Raw genomic sequence first — 18005 nt, forward strand, 5'->3', positions numbered from 1 at the left:
TTGTTCGTCAGAGGCGAAGGCCCTTTTCAGTTCCTCAAACGCTCGCTCCGCCTCCCCCGTCCAAACAAACTTCTTTTTGCTGCTGAGACAGTCCGTGATGGGCGCCGTCAGGTGGGCGAAGTTTCGGATGAACTTACGATAAAAGTTTCCAAACCCTAGGAACCTCTGCACATCCTTCTTGGTCTTGGGTGTTTTCCATTCCAGCACCGCTTGAACCTTGCCGGGGTCCATGGCCAACCCCTTGTCTGACAAGCGGTACCCCAGGAATTCCACCTCCTTGGTATGAAACTGACACTTTTCCAGTTTCACCCACAGTCTGTTGGCTTGCAGCCTGCTCAACACTTCTCTGACGTCTCTCACATGTTGCTCCTCATTCTCCGAATACACCAACACGTCATCTAAGAAGGCCACGCAATTCTTGTAGAGCAAAGGCCCCAGTACATGGTTCATAAAGGCTTGAAAACACGCGGAGCCTGTTTGTAATCCAAAAGGCATAACGAGGTATTCAAATGCCCCCAAAGGGGTGAACATGGTGGTCTTCCATTCATCCCCTTTCCTTATACGTATCAGGTTGTACGCCCCCCTTAGGTCCAGCTTTGTAAAAATCTTTCCTTTTCGCACCCTGGTCAAAATATCATCAATCCTGGGCATAGGAAAAGCCGCCGGCTCTGTCACTGCATTTAGGGCCCGAAAGTCACATACCAGCCTCGGCTTGTCCGTGTTTTTTTTATCCACAAAAAACACTGGGCTACCCCCCGCTGCCTTGGACTCTCTGATGAAGCCTCTCTTCAGGTTCTTGTCAATGAACGCTCGCAACTCCTGCATCTCCCTGTCTGACATGGCATACAACTTGCCTACAGGAAGCTGTGCTCCAGGGAGTAAATTGATCTGGCAATCAAAGGGCCTATGCGGGGGTAGTTGGTCCGCTTCCTTCTCGCTGAACACGTCGCTGAGATCAGCATACTGTGGTGGCACCTTCCCCTTCTCCAGCACTTCCGTCCCTGCTAGGGTGGCTTGGGCCCCTGCTGACCCCTTTTCCGCCCTGCAGTGTTCTAAGCAGTGTGCGGAACCGAAGGAAACCACTCTTTGATGCCAGCCCACCAGCGGATCATGTAGGGCTAGCCAGCTCATTCCCAAAATAATGGGAGCGCCTCCCAAGGTGGCCACATTAAACGCTATCAGTTCTGTGTGCCTTGCCACCCTCATTATCATTGGGACGGTCTGCAAGCTGACGCCTCCTCCCAACAGTTCCCTGCCATCAATCGTGGTCACCTGCAGGGGGTTGCTTAAAGGGATAGTCTGTATCTGGTGTTCAGCAGCAAACTCCTTGCTCATGAAATTGCAGGAGCTGCCTGAGTCCAACAGCGCCTTTATTTTTAGGGGGTGTCCATTTTGCAGCTCTAGCGACACTTCAATCACTAGAGCAGGTCGAGGAGCTTCTGGCACTGGCACTTGGGGAAGGGGCACTTTCACTGCTCTTTGGCCTGGCTGCAGTGCCCTGCTGGCAACCAGGCGTTGGCTTTTACCTGCTCCGTTTCTCCCTGCTCTTCCCCCTCAACAGCTCCCACCATCCCTTGCCATTCCTTCCTCTGGGGGCAGACTCTGGCAAAGTGGCCTGGCTGTTGGCAGAGATAGCATTTCCGGGCTCCCTTTCCCTCCTTCTTCGCCCCCTCACTGGGCTTTGAAACTGCGCGCGCGCGGGCTGTTCCGATTTCCATCGGCTCTGCCGGCGGGAAAGCTGGCTCAGGAATGTCTGGAATGCGTAACTCCTTCCAACGTTCCCCTCTCCCTTCCCGCCTCTCCAAGGCTCTTGCCTCCTGGCGCGCTCCAATGGTCAGCGCAGATTTGGTCAGCTGATCCATAGACCCCGCCCTGGGGCTCCTGGCCAGCTCGTCTTTCACAGCTGAAGAAAGACCTTCTTCAAATAGCATCTGAATGGGTGCCGCCGATAAATCCCACCCCAATCTGTGAATCAGCATGGTAAATTCAGTCCAGTACTCACGGACAGATCTGCTTCCCTGCTTGCAAGCCATTAGCTGTCTGCGTACCAACCCTTCCTCAATATCGCTGGAAAACATGATATCCATTGCACGAAAGAATTTCATAGTGTCCTTTAGGATATCGTTGTGCGTTGCCATCAGGGGTCGAACCCAGTCCCGCGCCCCCTTCTCAAGATGCCCAATTACGAACGCAACTCGCGATTCCTCATCAGGGAACACATCAAACTGCACATTCAGAGCATATTGCATCTCAGTCCTAAAGGCATGGTAATCCTTGGGGTCCCCCCCAAACTTCTGCACCAATCCTGGTACCTTTCTGGGGAACTGAGTGGTTCTCCCCTTTTTGTCAGCATCCTGAGCCCTTCTCTCCTCGAGCCTCGCCGTCTGCAGCGCAAGTTGGACCTCCAGAGCTTGATACCTTTCTTCCAAGCTTGGACCAGCTCCAACCCCTGCGTCTCCGGTTCCGACTGGGTTGCTCATGATGCTTTCTCCTGCACAGGCAGCGTACAGAGACTGTCAGACTGCTGTCAGGGGATGATTAGCTGCTTGTGCTTAAAATTGTGCCCCTTCAGAGTTTGTGCGACCCCACAAACCTCTGTGTGTGACAGAGCTCCTCAGACATGTCTGCTCTAGTCACTAGTAGAGTCTGACAGTGGCTGTCTGCGGAAGCACTTCCAGCAAAGAAGTTCCTTAACGGAAACGCGTCTCCTGGACTCACGACGTGGCAGCTTCCGGCGCAGCATGGGTCTCCCTGCAGTTGCTTCTGACACCTCCCCGCTATTTTCGCTCGAAGTGTCTCTCACCCCTTTCTCTCCCCTGCTGCTTCCTGCCTGGGCTGCTGCGTCTCTCTCAGCATTACTGAGATCCTCCTCCCGAGACCCCGCGCTCCCCCTGCTGGTCCCTGCTTTGGCTGTTGACTCTCTCCCAGTCTCTGGGAGCCTTACCACTTCCCTTTCCTCCGATGTCAGTTCCCTGACAGATATCATGTTTTCCAGCGATATTGAGGAAGGGGTGGTGCGCAGACAGCTAATGGCTTGCAAGCAGGGAAGCAGATCTGTCCGTGAGTACTGGACTGAATTTACCATGCTGATTCACAGATTGGGGTGGGATTTATCGGCGGCACCCATTCAGATGCTATTTGAAGAAGGTCTTTCTTCGGCTGTGAAAGACGAGCTGTCCCGGAGCCCCAGGGCGGTGTCTATGGATCAGCTGACCAAATCTGCGCTGACCATAGGAGCGCGCCAGGAGGCAAGAGCCTTGGAGAGGCGGGAAGGGAGAGGGGAACGTTGGAAGGAGTTCCGCATTCCAGACATTCCTGAGCCAGCTTTCCTGCCGGCAGAGCCGATGGAAATCGGAACAGCCCGCGCGCGCGCAGTTTCAAAGCCCAGTGAGGGGGCTAAGAAGGAGGGAAAAGGAGCCCGGAAATGCTATCTCTGCCAACAGCCAGGCCACTTTGCCAGAGTCTGCCCCCAGAGGAAGGAATGGCAAGGGATGGTGGGAGCTGTTGAGGGGGGAGAGCAGGGAGAAACGGAGCAGGTAAAAGCCAACGCCTGGTTGCCACCGTCAGGGCACTGCAGCCAGGCCAAAGAGCAGTGAAAGTGCCCGTGCCAGAAGCTCCTCGACCTGCTCTAGTGATTGAAGTGTCGCTAGAGCTGCAAAATGGACACCCCCTAAAAATAAAGGCGCTGTTGGACTCAGGCAGCTCCTGCAATTTTATGAGCAAGGAGTTTGCTGCTGAACACCAGATACAGACTATCCCTTTAAGCAACCCCCTGCAGGTGACCACGATCGATGGCAGGGAACTGTTGGGAGGAGGAGTCAGCTTGCAGACCGTCCCAATGATAATGAGGGTGGCAAGGCACACAGAACTGATAGCGTTTAATGTGGCCACCTTGGGAGGCGCTCCCATTATTTTGGGAATGAGCTGGCTAGCCCTACATGATCCGCTGGTGGGCTGGCATCAAAGAGTGGTTTCCTTCGGTTCAGCACATTGCTTAGAACACTGCAGGGGGGAAAAGGGTTCAGCAGGGGCCCAAGCCACCCTAGCAGGGACTGAAGTAATGGAGAAGGTGAAGGTGCCACCACAGTATGCAGATCTCAGCGACGTGTTCAGCGAGAAGGAAGCTGACCAACTACCCCCGCATAGGCCCTTTGATTGCCAGATCAATTTACTCCCTGGAGCACAGCTTCCTGTAGGCAAGTTGTATGCCATGTCAGACAGGGAAATGCAGCAGTTGCGAGAGTTCATTGACAAGAACCTGAAGAGAGGCTTCATCAGAGAGTCCAAGGCAGCGGGGGGTAGCCCAGTGTTTTTTGTGGATAAAAAGCACACGGACAAGCCGAGACTTGTATGTGATTTCCGGCAGTTAAATGCAGTGACAGAGCCGGCGGCTTTTCCTATGCCCAGGATTGATGATATTTTGACCAGGGTGCGGAAAGGAAAGATTTTTACAAAGCTGGACCTAAGGGGGGCGTACAACCTGATACGTATAAGGAAAGGGGATGAATGGAAGACCACCATGTTCACCCCTTTGGGGGCATTTGAATACCTCGTTATGCCTTTTGGATTACAAACAGGCTCCGCGTGTTTTCAAGCCTTCATGAACCACGTACTGGGGCCTTTGCTCTACAAGAATTGCGTGGCCTTCTTAGATGACGTGTTGGTGTATTCGGAGAATGAGGAGCAACATGTGAGAGACGTCAGAGAAGTGTTGAGCAGGCTGCAAGCCAACAGGCTGTGGGTGAAACTGGAGAAGTGTCAGTTTCATACCAAGGAGGTGGAATTCCTGGGGTACCGCTTGTCAGACAAGGGGTTGGCCATGGACCCCGGCAAGGTTCAAGCAGTGCTGGAATGGAAAACACCCAAAACCAAGAAGGATGTGCAGAGGTTCCTAGGGTTTGGAAACTTTTATCGTAAGTTCATCCGAAACTTCGCCCACCTGACGGCGCCCATCACGGACTGTCTCAGCAGTAAAAAGAAGTTTGTTTGGACGGGGGAGGCGGAGCGAGCGTTTGAGGAACTGAAAAGGGCCTTCGCCTCTGATGAACAACTTCTGCATGTGGATTTACAAAAAAAGCTGAGGGTCGAAACAGACGCTTCTGACAGAGCCATAGGGGCGGTGCTTCTTCTGCAGCCGGGGAAGGAGGAGTCAGAGTGGCGACCGTGTGCCTTCTTTTCGCGAAAGCTGAACAAATCCGAGAGGAACTACACGGTGTACGACCGGGAACTTCTTGCGATTCATGAGGCTTTCCGGAGATGGAGGCACCTGCTAATTGGTGCACAACATAAGGTGCAAGTGTGCACGGACCATAAGAATCTAGAGTATTGGAGAACTGCGCGAGTGCTCAACCAACGGCAGTTGAGATGGGCCCAGGAGTTCTCCAAATTTAACTTTGAGATTTGTTACGTGCCAGGCCCAGAGAACGTTAGGGTGGACGCTCTCTCACGCAAACCTGAATATTTGGAGGGGGAGGGTGCACCCGAAGAGACCCATGTCATATGTCATTCCCGAGGACCGCTGGGTGTGTGGGGCGGCATTGGTGGGGCAAAGGGAACTGGTAGAGGGAACGGTGCAGGATGAATACGCCCAGGACAAACTCAGGGGTCTCAGGAGGGAGGGAGACAAACCCGGGGGTTTTGAGGAGAGAAACGGGGCGTTGTACTACAAGGGAGCGTTATATATACCTGAAGGGGAATTGAGGGAAAAGGTACTCAAGCAACTGCACGATAGCCCCACAGCAGGGCATTTTGGGCAACACAAAACCATGTGGCTGGTTACCAGGGAATTCTGGTGGCCCAAGGTCAGGGAAGATGTGCGGGAGTATGTGAGAGGGTGTGACCAATGCCAACGAGCCAAGGGGGAGAGGCGGGCACCGGCAGGTTTATTAGAACCACTACCCACGCCGGAAAGGCCATGGGAGGCAGTGGCAATAGATTTCATGACTGATCTGCCAAGGTCCAGAGGGAAAACAGCCATCATGGTTGTGGTAGACCTGTTAACCAAGATGGCCCACTTTATAGCCTGCTCACATGCGGTCACAGCGGAAGAAACCGCTAAATTGTTTGTGGAAAATGTGTTTAGGCTGCATGGCGCCCCCTTGAGGGTGGTTTCTGACCGAGGGAAACAATTTACTTCCAGGTTCTGGAGGAAGCTCATGAGCTTATTGCATGTAGAGGTGAATTTCTCAACTGCCCGTCATCCAGAAACCAACGGGCAGGCGGAAAGAGCTAATGGTGTCCTCCAGCAATATTTGAGGTGTTATGTGAATGACAGAGAGAATGATTGGGTGGAGAAGCTGGCGTTGGCAGAATTTGCCTACAACAATGCAGAGAACGTGTCCACGGGGATGAGCCCCTTTTTGGCTAATCACGGGTGTCATCCCCGAGCCTTCCCAGGGGGGGAAGGGGAGAACTGGAGCGTTCCAGCTGCAGAACAGTTCGTTGAAGAAATGGAAGCGATCCATCGCCAGCTCCAACTTAATTTAAACAGGGCGAAGGAGGAATATAAGAGGCAGGCAGACAAAACCAGAAGGGAAGGGGAAAGCATTAGGGTGGGGGACCAGGTGTGGCTGTCCACCCAAGGGTTACCATTCAAAGGGGGTTGTAAGAAGTTAAGACCCAAAAGGCTGGGCCCATTTGAAGTCACGCAGCAGGTCAACCCAGTGGCTTTCAGACTCCGGTTACCGAACCACATGAAGCTGCACCCAGTGTTCCACAGGTCGTTGCTGTCACCGTATAAAGGGGACAGAGAAGGGAGGGTCAATAGGGGACCAGCTATGGAGGAAAAAGAACACAGCTACCATGTAGCGGAGATTCTCGATTCCAGGTGGAAGGGAGATCAAGTAGAGTATTTGGTAATGTGGGAAGGGGAGCCGGAGTCGGAAAACACCTGGGTCATGGCAGAGGATGTAGATGACGAGGTTTTGATAGAAACTTTTCATCAGAGATTCCCTCGTAAACCTCAGCCAGTGGCGAGGTTCCGGAGGGAATACTTCGCCACCACCGACGAAGAAGAAGAGTTGGAGGGGTTCTCTGATTCCGAGGCGGAGGAGGATTCAGCGAGCCGGAACGAAGACCGATGGAGGGAAATGTTCGAGACGTCTGAAGATGAAGAGGATTCTTTTCGGGGTTTCAGCTCCTCACCGCCCAGAGGAGAGAGTAGGGGCGGGGGGGAAGGGGGCCCTAGAGGGGAGGTGGATGTCAGGGAACTGACATCAGAGGAAAGGGAGTTGGTAGGGCTCCCAGAGACTGGGAGAGAGTCAGCAGCCAAAGCAGGGACCAGTAGGGGGAGCGAGGGGTCTCTGGAGGAGGATCTCAGTAATGCTGAGAGAGACGCAGCAGCCCAGGCAGGAAACAGCAGGGGAGAGAAAGGGGTGAGAGACACGTCCAGCGAAAATAGCGGGGAGGTGTCAGAAGCAACTGTAGGGAGACCCATAATTCGCCGGAAGCTGCCACGTCGTGAGTCCAGGAGACGCGTTTCCGTTAAGGAGCTTCTTTGCTGGAAGCGCTTCCGCAGGCAGCCACTGTCAGACTCTACTAGTGACTAGAGTAGACATGTCTGAGGAGCTCTGTCACACACAGAGGTTTGTGGAGCCGCACAAACTCTGAGGGGGCACAATTTTAAGCACAAGCAGCTAATCATCCCCTGACAGATATCTTCTAGATATGAAGTCTTCAAGATATGAGTCTTCAAGATATGAACACTCTTGAGAGACTCTTGGGAGTCTCATGGACTGCAAGAAGATCAAACTTATCCACTCTTAAGGAAATCAGCCCTGAGTGCTCACTGGAAGGACAGATCCTGAAGCTGAGGCTCCAAGACTTTGGCCACCTCATGAGAAGAGAAGACTCCCTGGAAAAGACCCTGATGTTGGGAAAGATGGAGGGCACAAGGAGAAGGGGACAACAGAGGACGAGATGGTTGGACGGTGTTCTCGAAGCTACAAACATGAGTTTGATCAAACTGCGGGAGGCAGTGGAAGACAGGAGTGCCTGGCATGCTCTGGTCCAGGGGGTCACAAAGAGTCGGACACGACTAAACAACAACTGTGAAGATACACAGAATGAAAGGGTTTAAGGTCAGTGAGAAAAAGGAGGATTGGATTGAGAAGATATTAAATTATTTAGGTAGGAGGGGGTCCCACTAAGAATCCGATCAGCGGCAGATGAAGCTGATTGACTGTATGGGACTGGCAGAAATGACTGGCAGAATGCGTGACCAGGGAGAAGAGTTGGCAGAAGAAGACTGGAAAAAATTTAAGGACTATTTACAAAAATATTGTAAAATTAAGGAATGTTGAATGATGTTGGATTGAAATTAAGTGGTTTCAAGCTGTAATTATGATCAAATGACTTTCTTTTTGTAAGCAAGAATTTAAAGTTATAACAATTTAAGATGCTGGAGAGAAAATAAGGTGTTTCTTTCTTCTTTCTTTTTTTACTTTTTAAGCTGTAATGCTTTGAGATAAGGATTTGCTGTATAAACAATTCAAACTGGGTATACCTGAAGGAGCGTCTCCACCTCCATCGTTCTACCCGGACACTGAGGTCCAGCGCTGAGGGCCTTCTGGCGGTTCCCTCCCTGCGAGAAGTGAGGTTACAGGGAACCAGGCAGAGGGCCTTCTCGGTAGTGGCGCCCTCCCACCAGATGTCAAAGAGAACAACAACTACCAGACTTTTAGAAGACATCTGAAGGCAGCCCTGTTTAGGGAAGCTTTTAAGGTTTGATGTATCATAGTATTTTAATATTCTTTTGAGAAAATATTCTTTTGAGAAAATAAGTTGTGAAAATTATGTGTTTTTAATATTTTTATATTTGATTTTTCTTTTTGTTTGTAAAAAACTGGAAACTCTAATAAATATCTTTAAAAAAAAAGAATCCGATCAGCAAGCATGGGAATAGAAGGATCTGTCTTGATCCACCTGGTGTAACACAATTTACAACAGGCACCTACTATCCAAAGTTTTGGAGGAGGCTGCCTCTCAGACCTACCTGGAGATACGTAGCAGGGATTGAACGGGGAACTTTTTGCATGCAGGGCATGTGCTCTGCAACCCTGCTAATCGACTGACAACGGACCAGAGCTGCGTGTGCAAACGGCCCGGTGAAATTCTGCAATAACCGGTCCGACTCTGCTATGCAATGTTCGGAAGAGCGGGGGAACAAAGACAATTGACTCACTTTCCCTTGTAGAATCAGAATCTGCTGGGCCCGCCCACGCCAGGTGCCAGGGGTGGACAACAGATTTTGAATGTTGACGTCCTCTCCAACTTCACTGGCTAAAAGCTGAAAACCAGATACAGAACGTGATCATGTCATGGGAAATCTTTTGTGCTGAAGGTTTCGATTTATCAGTTATTTTATTTAACCTTTTTAAAAAATCTTGCTCTTCAGCGAAATAAAGGTCCTCAAAGCAGCCTAAAAATATAGTTTGTGTGTGTGTGTGTGTGTGTGTGTAAAGGACAGTCCCTGCTATCAGGCTGACAATCGAAAAAGACAAGACACAAAAGGAAAATGGATCGGGCAGGAGGAGAAAATAAGCAAACCCCAAACCCAGGTTCAAGTTCTTAGCTAATGTGTTGTAGAAAGTGCCTTTTCCAAAATCTTTCTTAAGACCATAAGAGGAGCCCAATTAGCTTCTGGCTCCATGTTTTTAAAGCTTATTATTTATACTCCATTTTTCTGTTAAAATAATTGAAATGGCATTTTCACACAGCAGTTTTGTGAGTCGTTTTGCCAGGCTGCTACAAACAACCCAGGAACACAGCTGAGGCAAAGTCACTCCAGAAAAATCTGAAGTACCTGCTGCCCCAGGACAGCTGTTTTGTTTCTTCAGCTCCTGCTGCCACATACGTCACTAAATCAGCCCAGGACACCTCCAGTGTTCAAGGTAAAGGTAAAGGGACCCCTGACCATTAGGTCCAGTCATGGCCAACTCTGGGGTTGTGGTGCTCATCTCGCTTTATTGGCCGAGGGAGCCGGCATACAGCTTCCGGATCATGTGGCCAGCATGGCTAAGCCGCTTCTGGCGAACCACAGCAGTGCATGGAAATGCCATTTACCTTCCTGCTGGAGTGGTACCTATTTATCTACTTGCACTTTGACGTGCTTTCGAACTGCTAGGTTGGCAGGAGCAGGGACCGAGTAACGGGAGCTCACCCCGTGGCGTGGATTCGAATCGCCGACCTTCTGATCGGCAAGTCCTAGGCTCTGTGGTTTAACCCACAGCGCCACCTGCGGCCCCCTGTTCAAGGAGAGGACAACTAATACTGGCAGATAATGTATACCCTGAAAGTGACCTTAGGGACCCTAAGTGACCCTACCTTCTGTGTCATCTTCAGTTCCTGCTTTGTGGTCTGGAGCTGGTTGCGAAATTCAGACACTTTGAAGTTGGCTGCTGTTAACTTTTCTTGCAAGGCTTTCATCTCTGGGCTCTTGAGATTCAGGAGAAAGAGGTGTTTTTCGATTAGTGCAGATAAAGAACAAACGGCACATTACAAGGCATTGTTTATTTATTTACAGTCGGACCTCGGATCCCGAACGCCTTGCGAGTCGAACGTTTTGGCTCCCAAACGCCGCAAACCCAGAAGTGAGTGTTCTGGTTTGCAAACGTTTTTTGGAACCCAAACGTCCGACACGGCTTCAGAAGCTGTGCCTTGGTTTCCGAATGTTTTCGGAAGTCGAACGGGCTTCCGGTATCAATTTGGTTCAACTTCTGAGGTGCCACTGTATTTACATTTATACACCACCAATTATATCTGAAGATCCACCATGAAAGGTGGTGAACTCTCCCTCCTTGGAGGTGTTAAAGCAGAGTCATGGATGCTTTAGCTGAGATCCCTGCATTGCAGGGGGCTGGACTATTCCAACTCTAAGATTCTATGGTTCTATCTCAGGGTAGTTCACAAGATAAAAACACAAAATTAAAAGTTAAAACAGGAAGTCAGATTAGCCTCAACCAGAGCCAGGGCCTTTTCAACACTGGCTCCGGCCTGGTGGAACGCTCTGCCTCATGAGACCAGGGCCCTGCGGGATCTGATTTCTTTCCGCAGGGCCTGTAAGACAGAGTTGTTCCGCCTGGCCTTTGGCTTGGAGCCAATTTGATTCCCTCCCCCTCTTTCCTTTTTCCTTTCTCCTCCTGTGATGAGGCTGCATTTTAATATTTCAATATTTTAATGTTGTATTTTAATCTTGTTTTTAAGTTGTATTCATTCAACTTGTTTTTATTATTGCTTGTGAGCCGCCCTGAGCCCGGCCTTGGCTGGGGAGGGCAGGGTATAAGTAAAAATTATTATTATTATTATTAACACTTCTTCCCACAAGCATATTTGAAAGGCAGTAGGATATTCATCTGCCAAAGGCCTGGCTGAAGAGGAATGTTATCAGAGCTCAAGGTCACATTCCAGCCGGAGGGGGGGGAGGGACGCTCAAGGAGGGTGGGAAGTAAAGTCAGTGAGGGGTGGGGCTTGGGAGAAGGGGGTGTGGTCTGGAGGAAATCCCAAAGGCAGATGCTCTACCATTGAAACGCCTGGATTAGATTAGGGTTACCAGACATCCCTAGTTCCCGGGGACAGTCCCTGGATTTGTAAATCTGTCCCCGGTCAAATTCCATCCCTGGAATGTCCCCAGATTTGCAAATGTGTCCCCTGGAAACGTGGAAGTGGCAGCCTCAGCAGCCCAGAGCCAGCCTAGTAGTGCAGGTGGCTCTGCCTGGCTTCAGGAGTTGCTCACTTTTTTTAAAAAAAACAAAAAAACTGCACATTTATGTTTCACAGGGTGCGAAAGAAGGGCTTTGAACCTTTATACAATATGTATATGTGCTTGTGACAGCAGTCCCGAAATTAAAAGAAGCCTGCTCCTTGGGAGAAAGGCGATGGCAAACCTAGACAGCATCTTAAAAAGCAGAGACATCATCTTGCCAACAAAGGTCCGTATAGTTAAAGCTATGGTTTTCCCAGTAGTGATGTATGGAAGTGAGAGCTGGACCATAAAGAAGGCTGATCGCCGAAGAATGGATGCTTTTGAATGATGGTGCTGGAGGAGACACTTGAGAGTCCCATGGACTGCAAGAAGGTCAAACCTCTCCATTCTGAAGGAAATCAGCCCTGAGTGCTCACTGGAAGGACAGATCCTGAAGCTGAGGCTCCAAGACTTTGGCCACCTCAGGAGAAGAGAAGACTCCCTGGAAAAGCCCCTGATGTTGGGAAAGATGGAGGGCACAAGGAGAAGGGGGCGACAGAGGACGAGATGGTGGGACAGTGTTCTGGAAGCTACCAGCATGAGTTTGACCAAATTGTGGGAGGCTGTGGAAGACAGGAGTGCCTGGCGTGCTCTGGTCCAGGGGGTCACAAAGAGTCGGACACGACTAAACGACTAAACAACAACAACAAATGTGTGCTTGTGTCTTTTGCCTCACCATTCCCCACTACTGACTCCCTGTTGCTACTCAGCTTCCAAAAAAAGAAAAAGTGTGTCCCTGGATTCATTGAAAAAAATCTGGTAACCATACATTAGATTCCCCATTCCTGCTTTAAAGGCCTTATCGTTACTACGTTGAGAACACAGAGTGATTCTTTCTTACCAGAGGCACTTCTGTTGCCTTACGAGAAGACTGACTGTCTTTCTCCTCAAGTGACTGGGGCTTGAGAGCTGACATTTGTAACTAGAATATATACACACACAAATATACACACAATTAGATAAACGCCAGCTTTACAGTGCAACTACAAAGCAGATGAAGGAGAAAAGTTACAAGGTAGGTAGTAATAATAATAATAATTTTTATTTATACCCCGCCCTTCCCGGTTCAAAAACCGGGCTCAGGGCGGCTAACAACAAATTTAGAACACTTAATTGTAAAAGCAGCATAAAATACAGTATAAAAACATGAATAACAATAAACTTCAAAGTTCAGAAATCAATTTGGGGAAAATCCATCTAATAAGCATCAGATAGTCACCAGGGCTAGCTGGCTGAATTAGTCCTACTTGGGCCAGCGAGGAGACCAGGGGAGAATTAGCTGTGGGGTCTCGGAGAGGGTGATCTTCATAAAAGGGAAGGGGGAGGAAAGAGAAGGGGAAAAAAGATCAGGCTGGTTTCAAATTAAAGGCCAGGTGGAATAGCTCTGTCTTACAGGCCCGACAGAAGGAGGTTAAATCCTGCAGGGCCCTGGTCTCATGGGACAAAGCATTCCACCAGGTTGGAGCCACCACTGAAAAGGCCCTGGCCCTGGTAGAGGATAGTCTGACTTCCTTAGGGCCCAGGACTTCTAAACTATGGTTATTCATAGACCTTAAGTTCTTCTGTGGGGCATACCAGGGGAGGCGATCCTGTAAATAGGTAGTCGTGTTGGTCTGCCGTAGTTGAAACAAAATAAAAAACTCCTTCCAGTAGCACCTTAGTGACCAACTCAGTTTGTTATTGGTATGAGCTTATGGTCTTAAGTACATCATATTAAGTCCCCACCAGATATAGTACTACGCTTTGTTTTGTATTTTTTATTGTCTCTGTTGTATTGATTTGTTTGAGTTATTCACTAAAACCTTTTTTTAAAAAAGGAGAATGGAATGCCACACAGACAGAGGCTCGAAGGTGAGGTATTTCACCAGGGAGGCAATAGGAAACAAGTTAGCAGCAAAGGGGATCAAAATGAAACCACAGGCAAGATCCTAGCTGCCTGCTGAGTGAGGAGACGCAGAGGAGGCGAGGCGATGGCATATGCACTGAGGTCCAGCTCTGAAGGCCTTCTGGCGGTTCCCTTCCTGCGAGAAGCAAAGCTACAGGGAACCAGGCAGAGGGCCTTCTTGGTGGTGGCACCGGCCCTGTGGAACGCCCTCCCACCAGATGTCAAAGAGAAGAACAACTACCTGACATTTAGAAGACATCTGAAGGCAGCCCTGTTCAGGGAAGCTTTTAATGTTTAACAGACCACTGTATTTTAATACTTTGTTGGAAGCCGCCCAGAGTGGCTGGGGAAACCCAGCCAGATAGGCGGGGTATAAATAACAAATTATTACAGTGGTACCTCTGGTTACGTACTTAATTCGTTCCGGAGGTCCATACTTCACTTGAAACTGTTCTTAACCTGAAGCACCACTTTAGCTAATGGGGCCTCCTGCTGCTGCCGCGCCGCCAGAGCACAATTTCTGTTCTCATCCTGAAGCAAAGTTCTTAACCTGAAGCATTATTTCTGGGTTAGCGGAGTCTGTAACCTGAAGCGTATGTAACCTGAAGCGTATGTAACCCGATGTACCACTGTATTATTATTATTATTATTATTATTATTTATTTATTTATATTTATATTTATATTTATATTTATATTTATATTATTATTATTATTATTATTACTATTATTATTATTATTATTATTATTATCCTTCTCAGCAGAAACAGATGCCTCACCTCTTTTTCCAGCTCCTTGATTCTGTTGTTCAGCTGCTTCACTTTGGTTTTCTCCTTCTCAACCTCCGCAGTCATGTGCCGGTTCTGCTTCGCCAATTCCACTATTTTCGTGGCTGCCACGTCCCCCGGGACGCCCGAGGTCCCTACGGAAAGAAGCAGCGACAGTGGGCGATGCAATGGCCTCGGAGGCCAGATCCGCCAGCCCTGTGGATCCTGCCGCCTGAGGCGGTCACCTCACTTTGCCTCATGGGTGGGCCGGGCCCTGATAGAAGGCGAGGGAGCCTGCAAATAGATCGCACAGGCAATGGCAGGTGTATGCAAAGCATCTCCATTTACCCAGCAGCGCCAGCCTCTCTTCCTCAATCTTCTTGTGCAGCTGCTTGATTTCAAAGTCTCGCTCCTTGAGTACCTTGTGCAGCCGGCCGTTTTCGTCTACAGTCTCTCGAAGCTGCCGCTGGAGCTGGTCGTTTTCATTTTCAAGTAACCTGGGGGCGGGGGGCAGAAAATATAGAACAGCTATTGGGGGGGATAGGAAGCCCAGAGCACTTTTTCTTTAGATGTCCCTTTTATGAAGAGGCGCGTAGTGAGACCATTGAGCACCCTTCAGAAACTGGGATTTGCCCCTCAAGCCCTTCTAAGTCTGGTCTTGGTTTTATATATGATCAAGGTATATAAATTAAAAGCTGACATTGAACTAAATACAATAATGAATTAAGGGTTAAATCTTAACATAAATAAATATATTAGTAAATTAAGGTTAAGACATTAGAGATAAGAACTTGTTGGATAAATAATTGGATCTGGAATACAAGAAGGGGAGGTGAGGGGAAGTCGTGGAAAGAAGTTATTGAAAATGAGATTTTAAAGGTGGAATTCTTTTGTGTTTTCTTTTCTCTTTTTCTTTTGTTTTTTTTTGTACCTTTTTGAAACTTTAATAAATATTACTTCTAAGTCTGGGGTTGGGCCAGGCAAAAGCTACGGTCAGGCAAAGAATCACAGACACCGAGAGACAACAGGGCTGCCCAAGGTGCCCCGACTATAAAACTGGAGAAATCGAGAGAGATATAGCCGCACGGGCAGCAAATCTCTTCTTTCTCGTATCCAAAAATGCAAGAAGGGCCTTTACACTCGCCAGAAGCTCAGCTCTGCTCTCGCTGGTCCTGGAACGATCCTTTTAAAAAGTCCCATATGCTCAGAGACTTTGCGCCTGTTCATTGGGGGAGATAGGAAGCCCAGAGCAGTTGTTCTTTAGATGTCCCTTTTATGAAGAGGCACGTATCTATCTATCTATCTATCTATCTATCTATCTATCTATCTATCTATCTATCAGAACAGTTCTAAACTATGTCCCAGACAGAGAAAAACACTTGAGGAAAGGAAGGAAGCAGGACTGGTGAGTTGGTGTGGTCTGGGAAGAGTCCCAAGGCTGGACAGAGCAGCCTGGAGGGACACTTCTGATTCCCAGTCCTGGGGCTCCCTGCTCTAGCTCCACCGCAAAGAGATAGAAGGTCAGCTCAAGAGGTTTAACGTACAAGGATAGTCTGGGAAGCTGGAGGTTCTCTATTCTATCTGTTTTAACCCCATGCACCCCCTCTTCCGCAAGCCGAGTTGCACCCAAACGTCCAGCGCATCCTTTGACATTTCCCTGATGAATGAGTCTGGGTTACCTCTATACCTTTTGCTAATGTCCTCCTTAGACATCTCACTGCCCACGGTGTATAAGCCGAGATCATCTTGGACCCCAAAGGCTTCCTCTGGACTGCCCTTTTCGCTTTGTTTCACGCTCTCTTGTTGTTTTTCTTTCTTCTTCTCCATCAGGGTCTGCATCCTCTTCTGCTGCTGTTCCTGGAGAGCCTTCAGCTGCCTTCTTAAATTTTCGTTCACTTCCTCATCCGGCTCCATTATGCACTCTTGAAAGGAAAACAAAGAGAGAAAATACAAAATCAGAATGCTCTCAAGAACGGTTCCAAGACAGCTAATAATAAAAATAATTTATTATTTATACCCCGCCCATCTGGCTGGCCTTCCCCAGCCACTCTGGGCGGCTTCCCCCAAAAATATTAAAATACTGTAACACATCAAACATTAAAAGCTTCCCTAAACAGGGCTGCCTTCAGATGTCTTCAAAAAGTTTGGTAGTTGTTGTTCTCTTTGACACCTGGTGGGAGGGCGTTCCACAGAGCGGACGCCACTACCGAGAAGGCCCTCTGCCTGGTTTCCTGTAACTTGGCTTCTCGCAGTGAGGGAACCGCCAGAAGGCCCTCAGTGCTGGACCTCAGTGTCCGGGCAGAACGATGGGGATGAAGACGCTCCTTCAGGTATACAGGACCGAGGCCGTTTAGGGCTTTAAAGGTCAGCACCAACACTTTGAATTGTGCTCGGAAACATACTGGGAGCCAATGTAGGTCTTTCAAGACCGGTGTTATATGGTCTCTGCGGCCGCTCCCAGTCACCAGTCTAGCTGCCACATTCTGGATTAGTTGTAGTTTCCGGGTCACCTTCAAAGGTAGCCCCACATAGAGCACATTGCAATAGTCCAAACGGGCGATAACTAGAGCATGCCCCACTCTGGCGAGACAGTCCGCGGGCAGGGAGGGTCTCAGCCTATGTACCAGATGGAGCTGGTAAACAGCTGCCCTGGACACAGATTTGACCTGCGCCTCCATGGACAGCTGTGAGTCCAAAATGACTCCCAGGCTGCGCACCTGGTCCTTCAGCTCTCTCCATAACCACAGTGGCCCCTCTGAATGGGGCACTCATGATGAACTGTGTTCATGGTGGTATCAGGGGGGTTATACACAATTGTATTTTCAATAATATTTGTGCCTTTAGATTTTTGGAGTGGATATATTGTTTCATTTCCAATTAGCGCATGTCTTTGTTTCTACACAATGTCACACAACATCCCACTGAACTTCTGTAACTTTTTATAATGCTAATGTTTCAGTTTATTCCCCCCCCCCCACTTTTGTTGCCCAATAGTGCAAGAATAACCCTCCAGATGGAAATAATGCAATTATAAACTGGGGAAGCATCACACAACAGCTAATAAAACAAAATATTGCTGGTCCCCCCCTTAATATTTCCTATTTGCACAGTAATTCATTTTGCTACAGTAAATACCAATAATAATAATAATTATAGCCCACCCTCCCCAGCCAGAGCCAGGCTCAGGGCGGCTAACACCAGAAAAATTACAAGAAAAACATAATAGGGGGGAACAAACAACAACAAATTTATTAAAATATGGATTAAAATGCAATTTAAAATGCAGCCTCGTTTTAATAGTAGCCCATAGATCAAAACCATAAGGGGAGGGAAACATAAGGGTCAGACTGAGTCCAAACCAAAAGCCAGGCAGAACAGCTCTGTCTTGCAGGCCCTGCGGAAAGATGTTTATTATTATTATTATTATTATTATTAGGTTGTGCCCCTCAGCTCAGCGCACTGTGAGGGGAAACCTCCTGCACCACTTTAAATCTAGTGCTGGCAGGATGAAAAGGAAGGTGTGGACCCTGACTCTCGTTCTGCCATCTGCATCCTTACATTCACACATGCATGCCTGTTCTTATTCAGGGGTTTCACTTCTGAGAGAAGGCAAC

The 18005-nt window shown here is 48.9% G+C and overlaps 1 protein-coding gene across 1 annotated transcript in view; it reads right to left on the reverse strand.

The window, feature by feature from the left end:
* CCDC13 (coiled-coil domain containing 13) overlaps positions 1–18005 on the reverse strand; it is a 41239-nt gene that overhangs the window by 21444 nt on the left and 1790 nt on the right. Inside the window, 6 exon segments of the mRNA XM_082192286.1 lie at positions 9182–9286; positions 10324–10434; positions 12582–12662; positions 14404–14546; positions 14740–14888; positions 16079–16313. Of these exon segments, the coding sequence (XP_082048412.1) occupies positions 9182–9286; positions 10324–10434; positions 12582–12662; positions 14404–14546; positions 14740–14888; positions 16079–16313 (824 nt within the window).

This window comes from Podarcis vaucheri (assembly GCF_965113315.1).
Source record: "Podarcis vaucheri genome assembly, chromosome: 12".
NCBI classification, from domain to species: Eukaryota; Metazoa; Chordata; class Lepidosauria; order Squamata; family Lacertidae; genus Podarcis; species Podarcis vaucheri.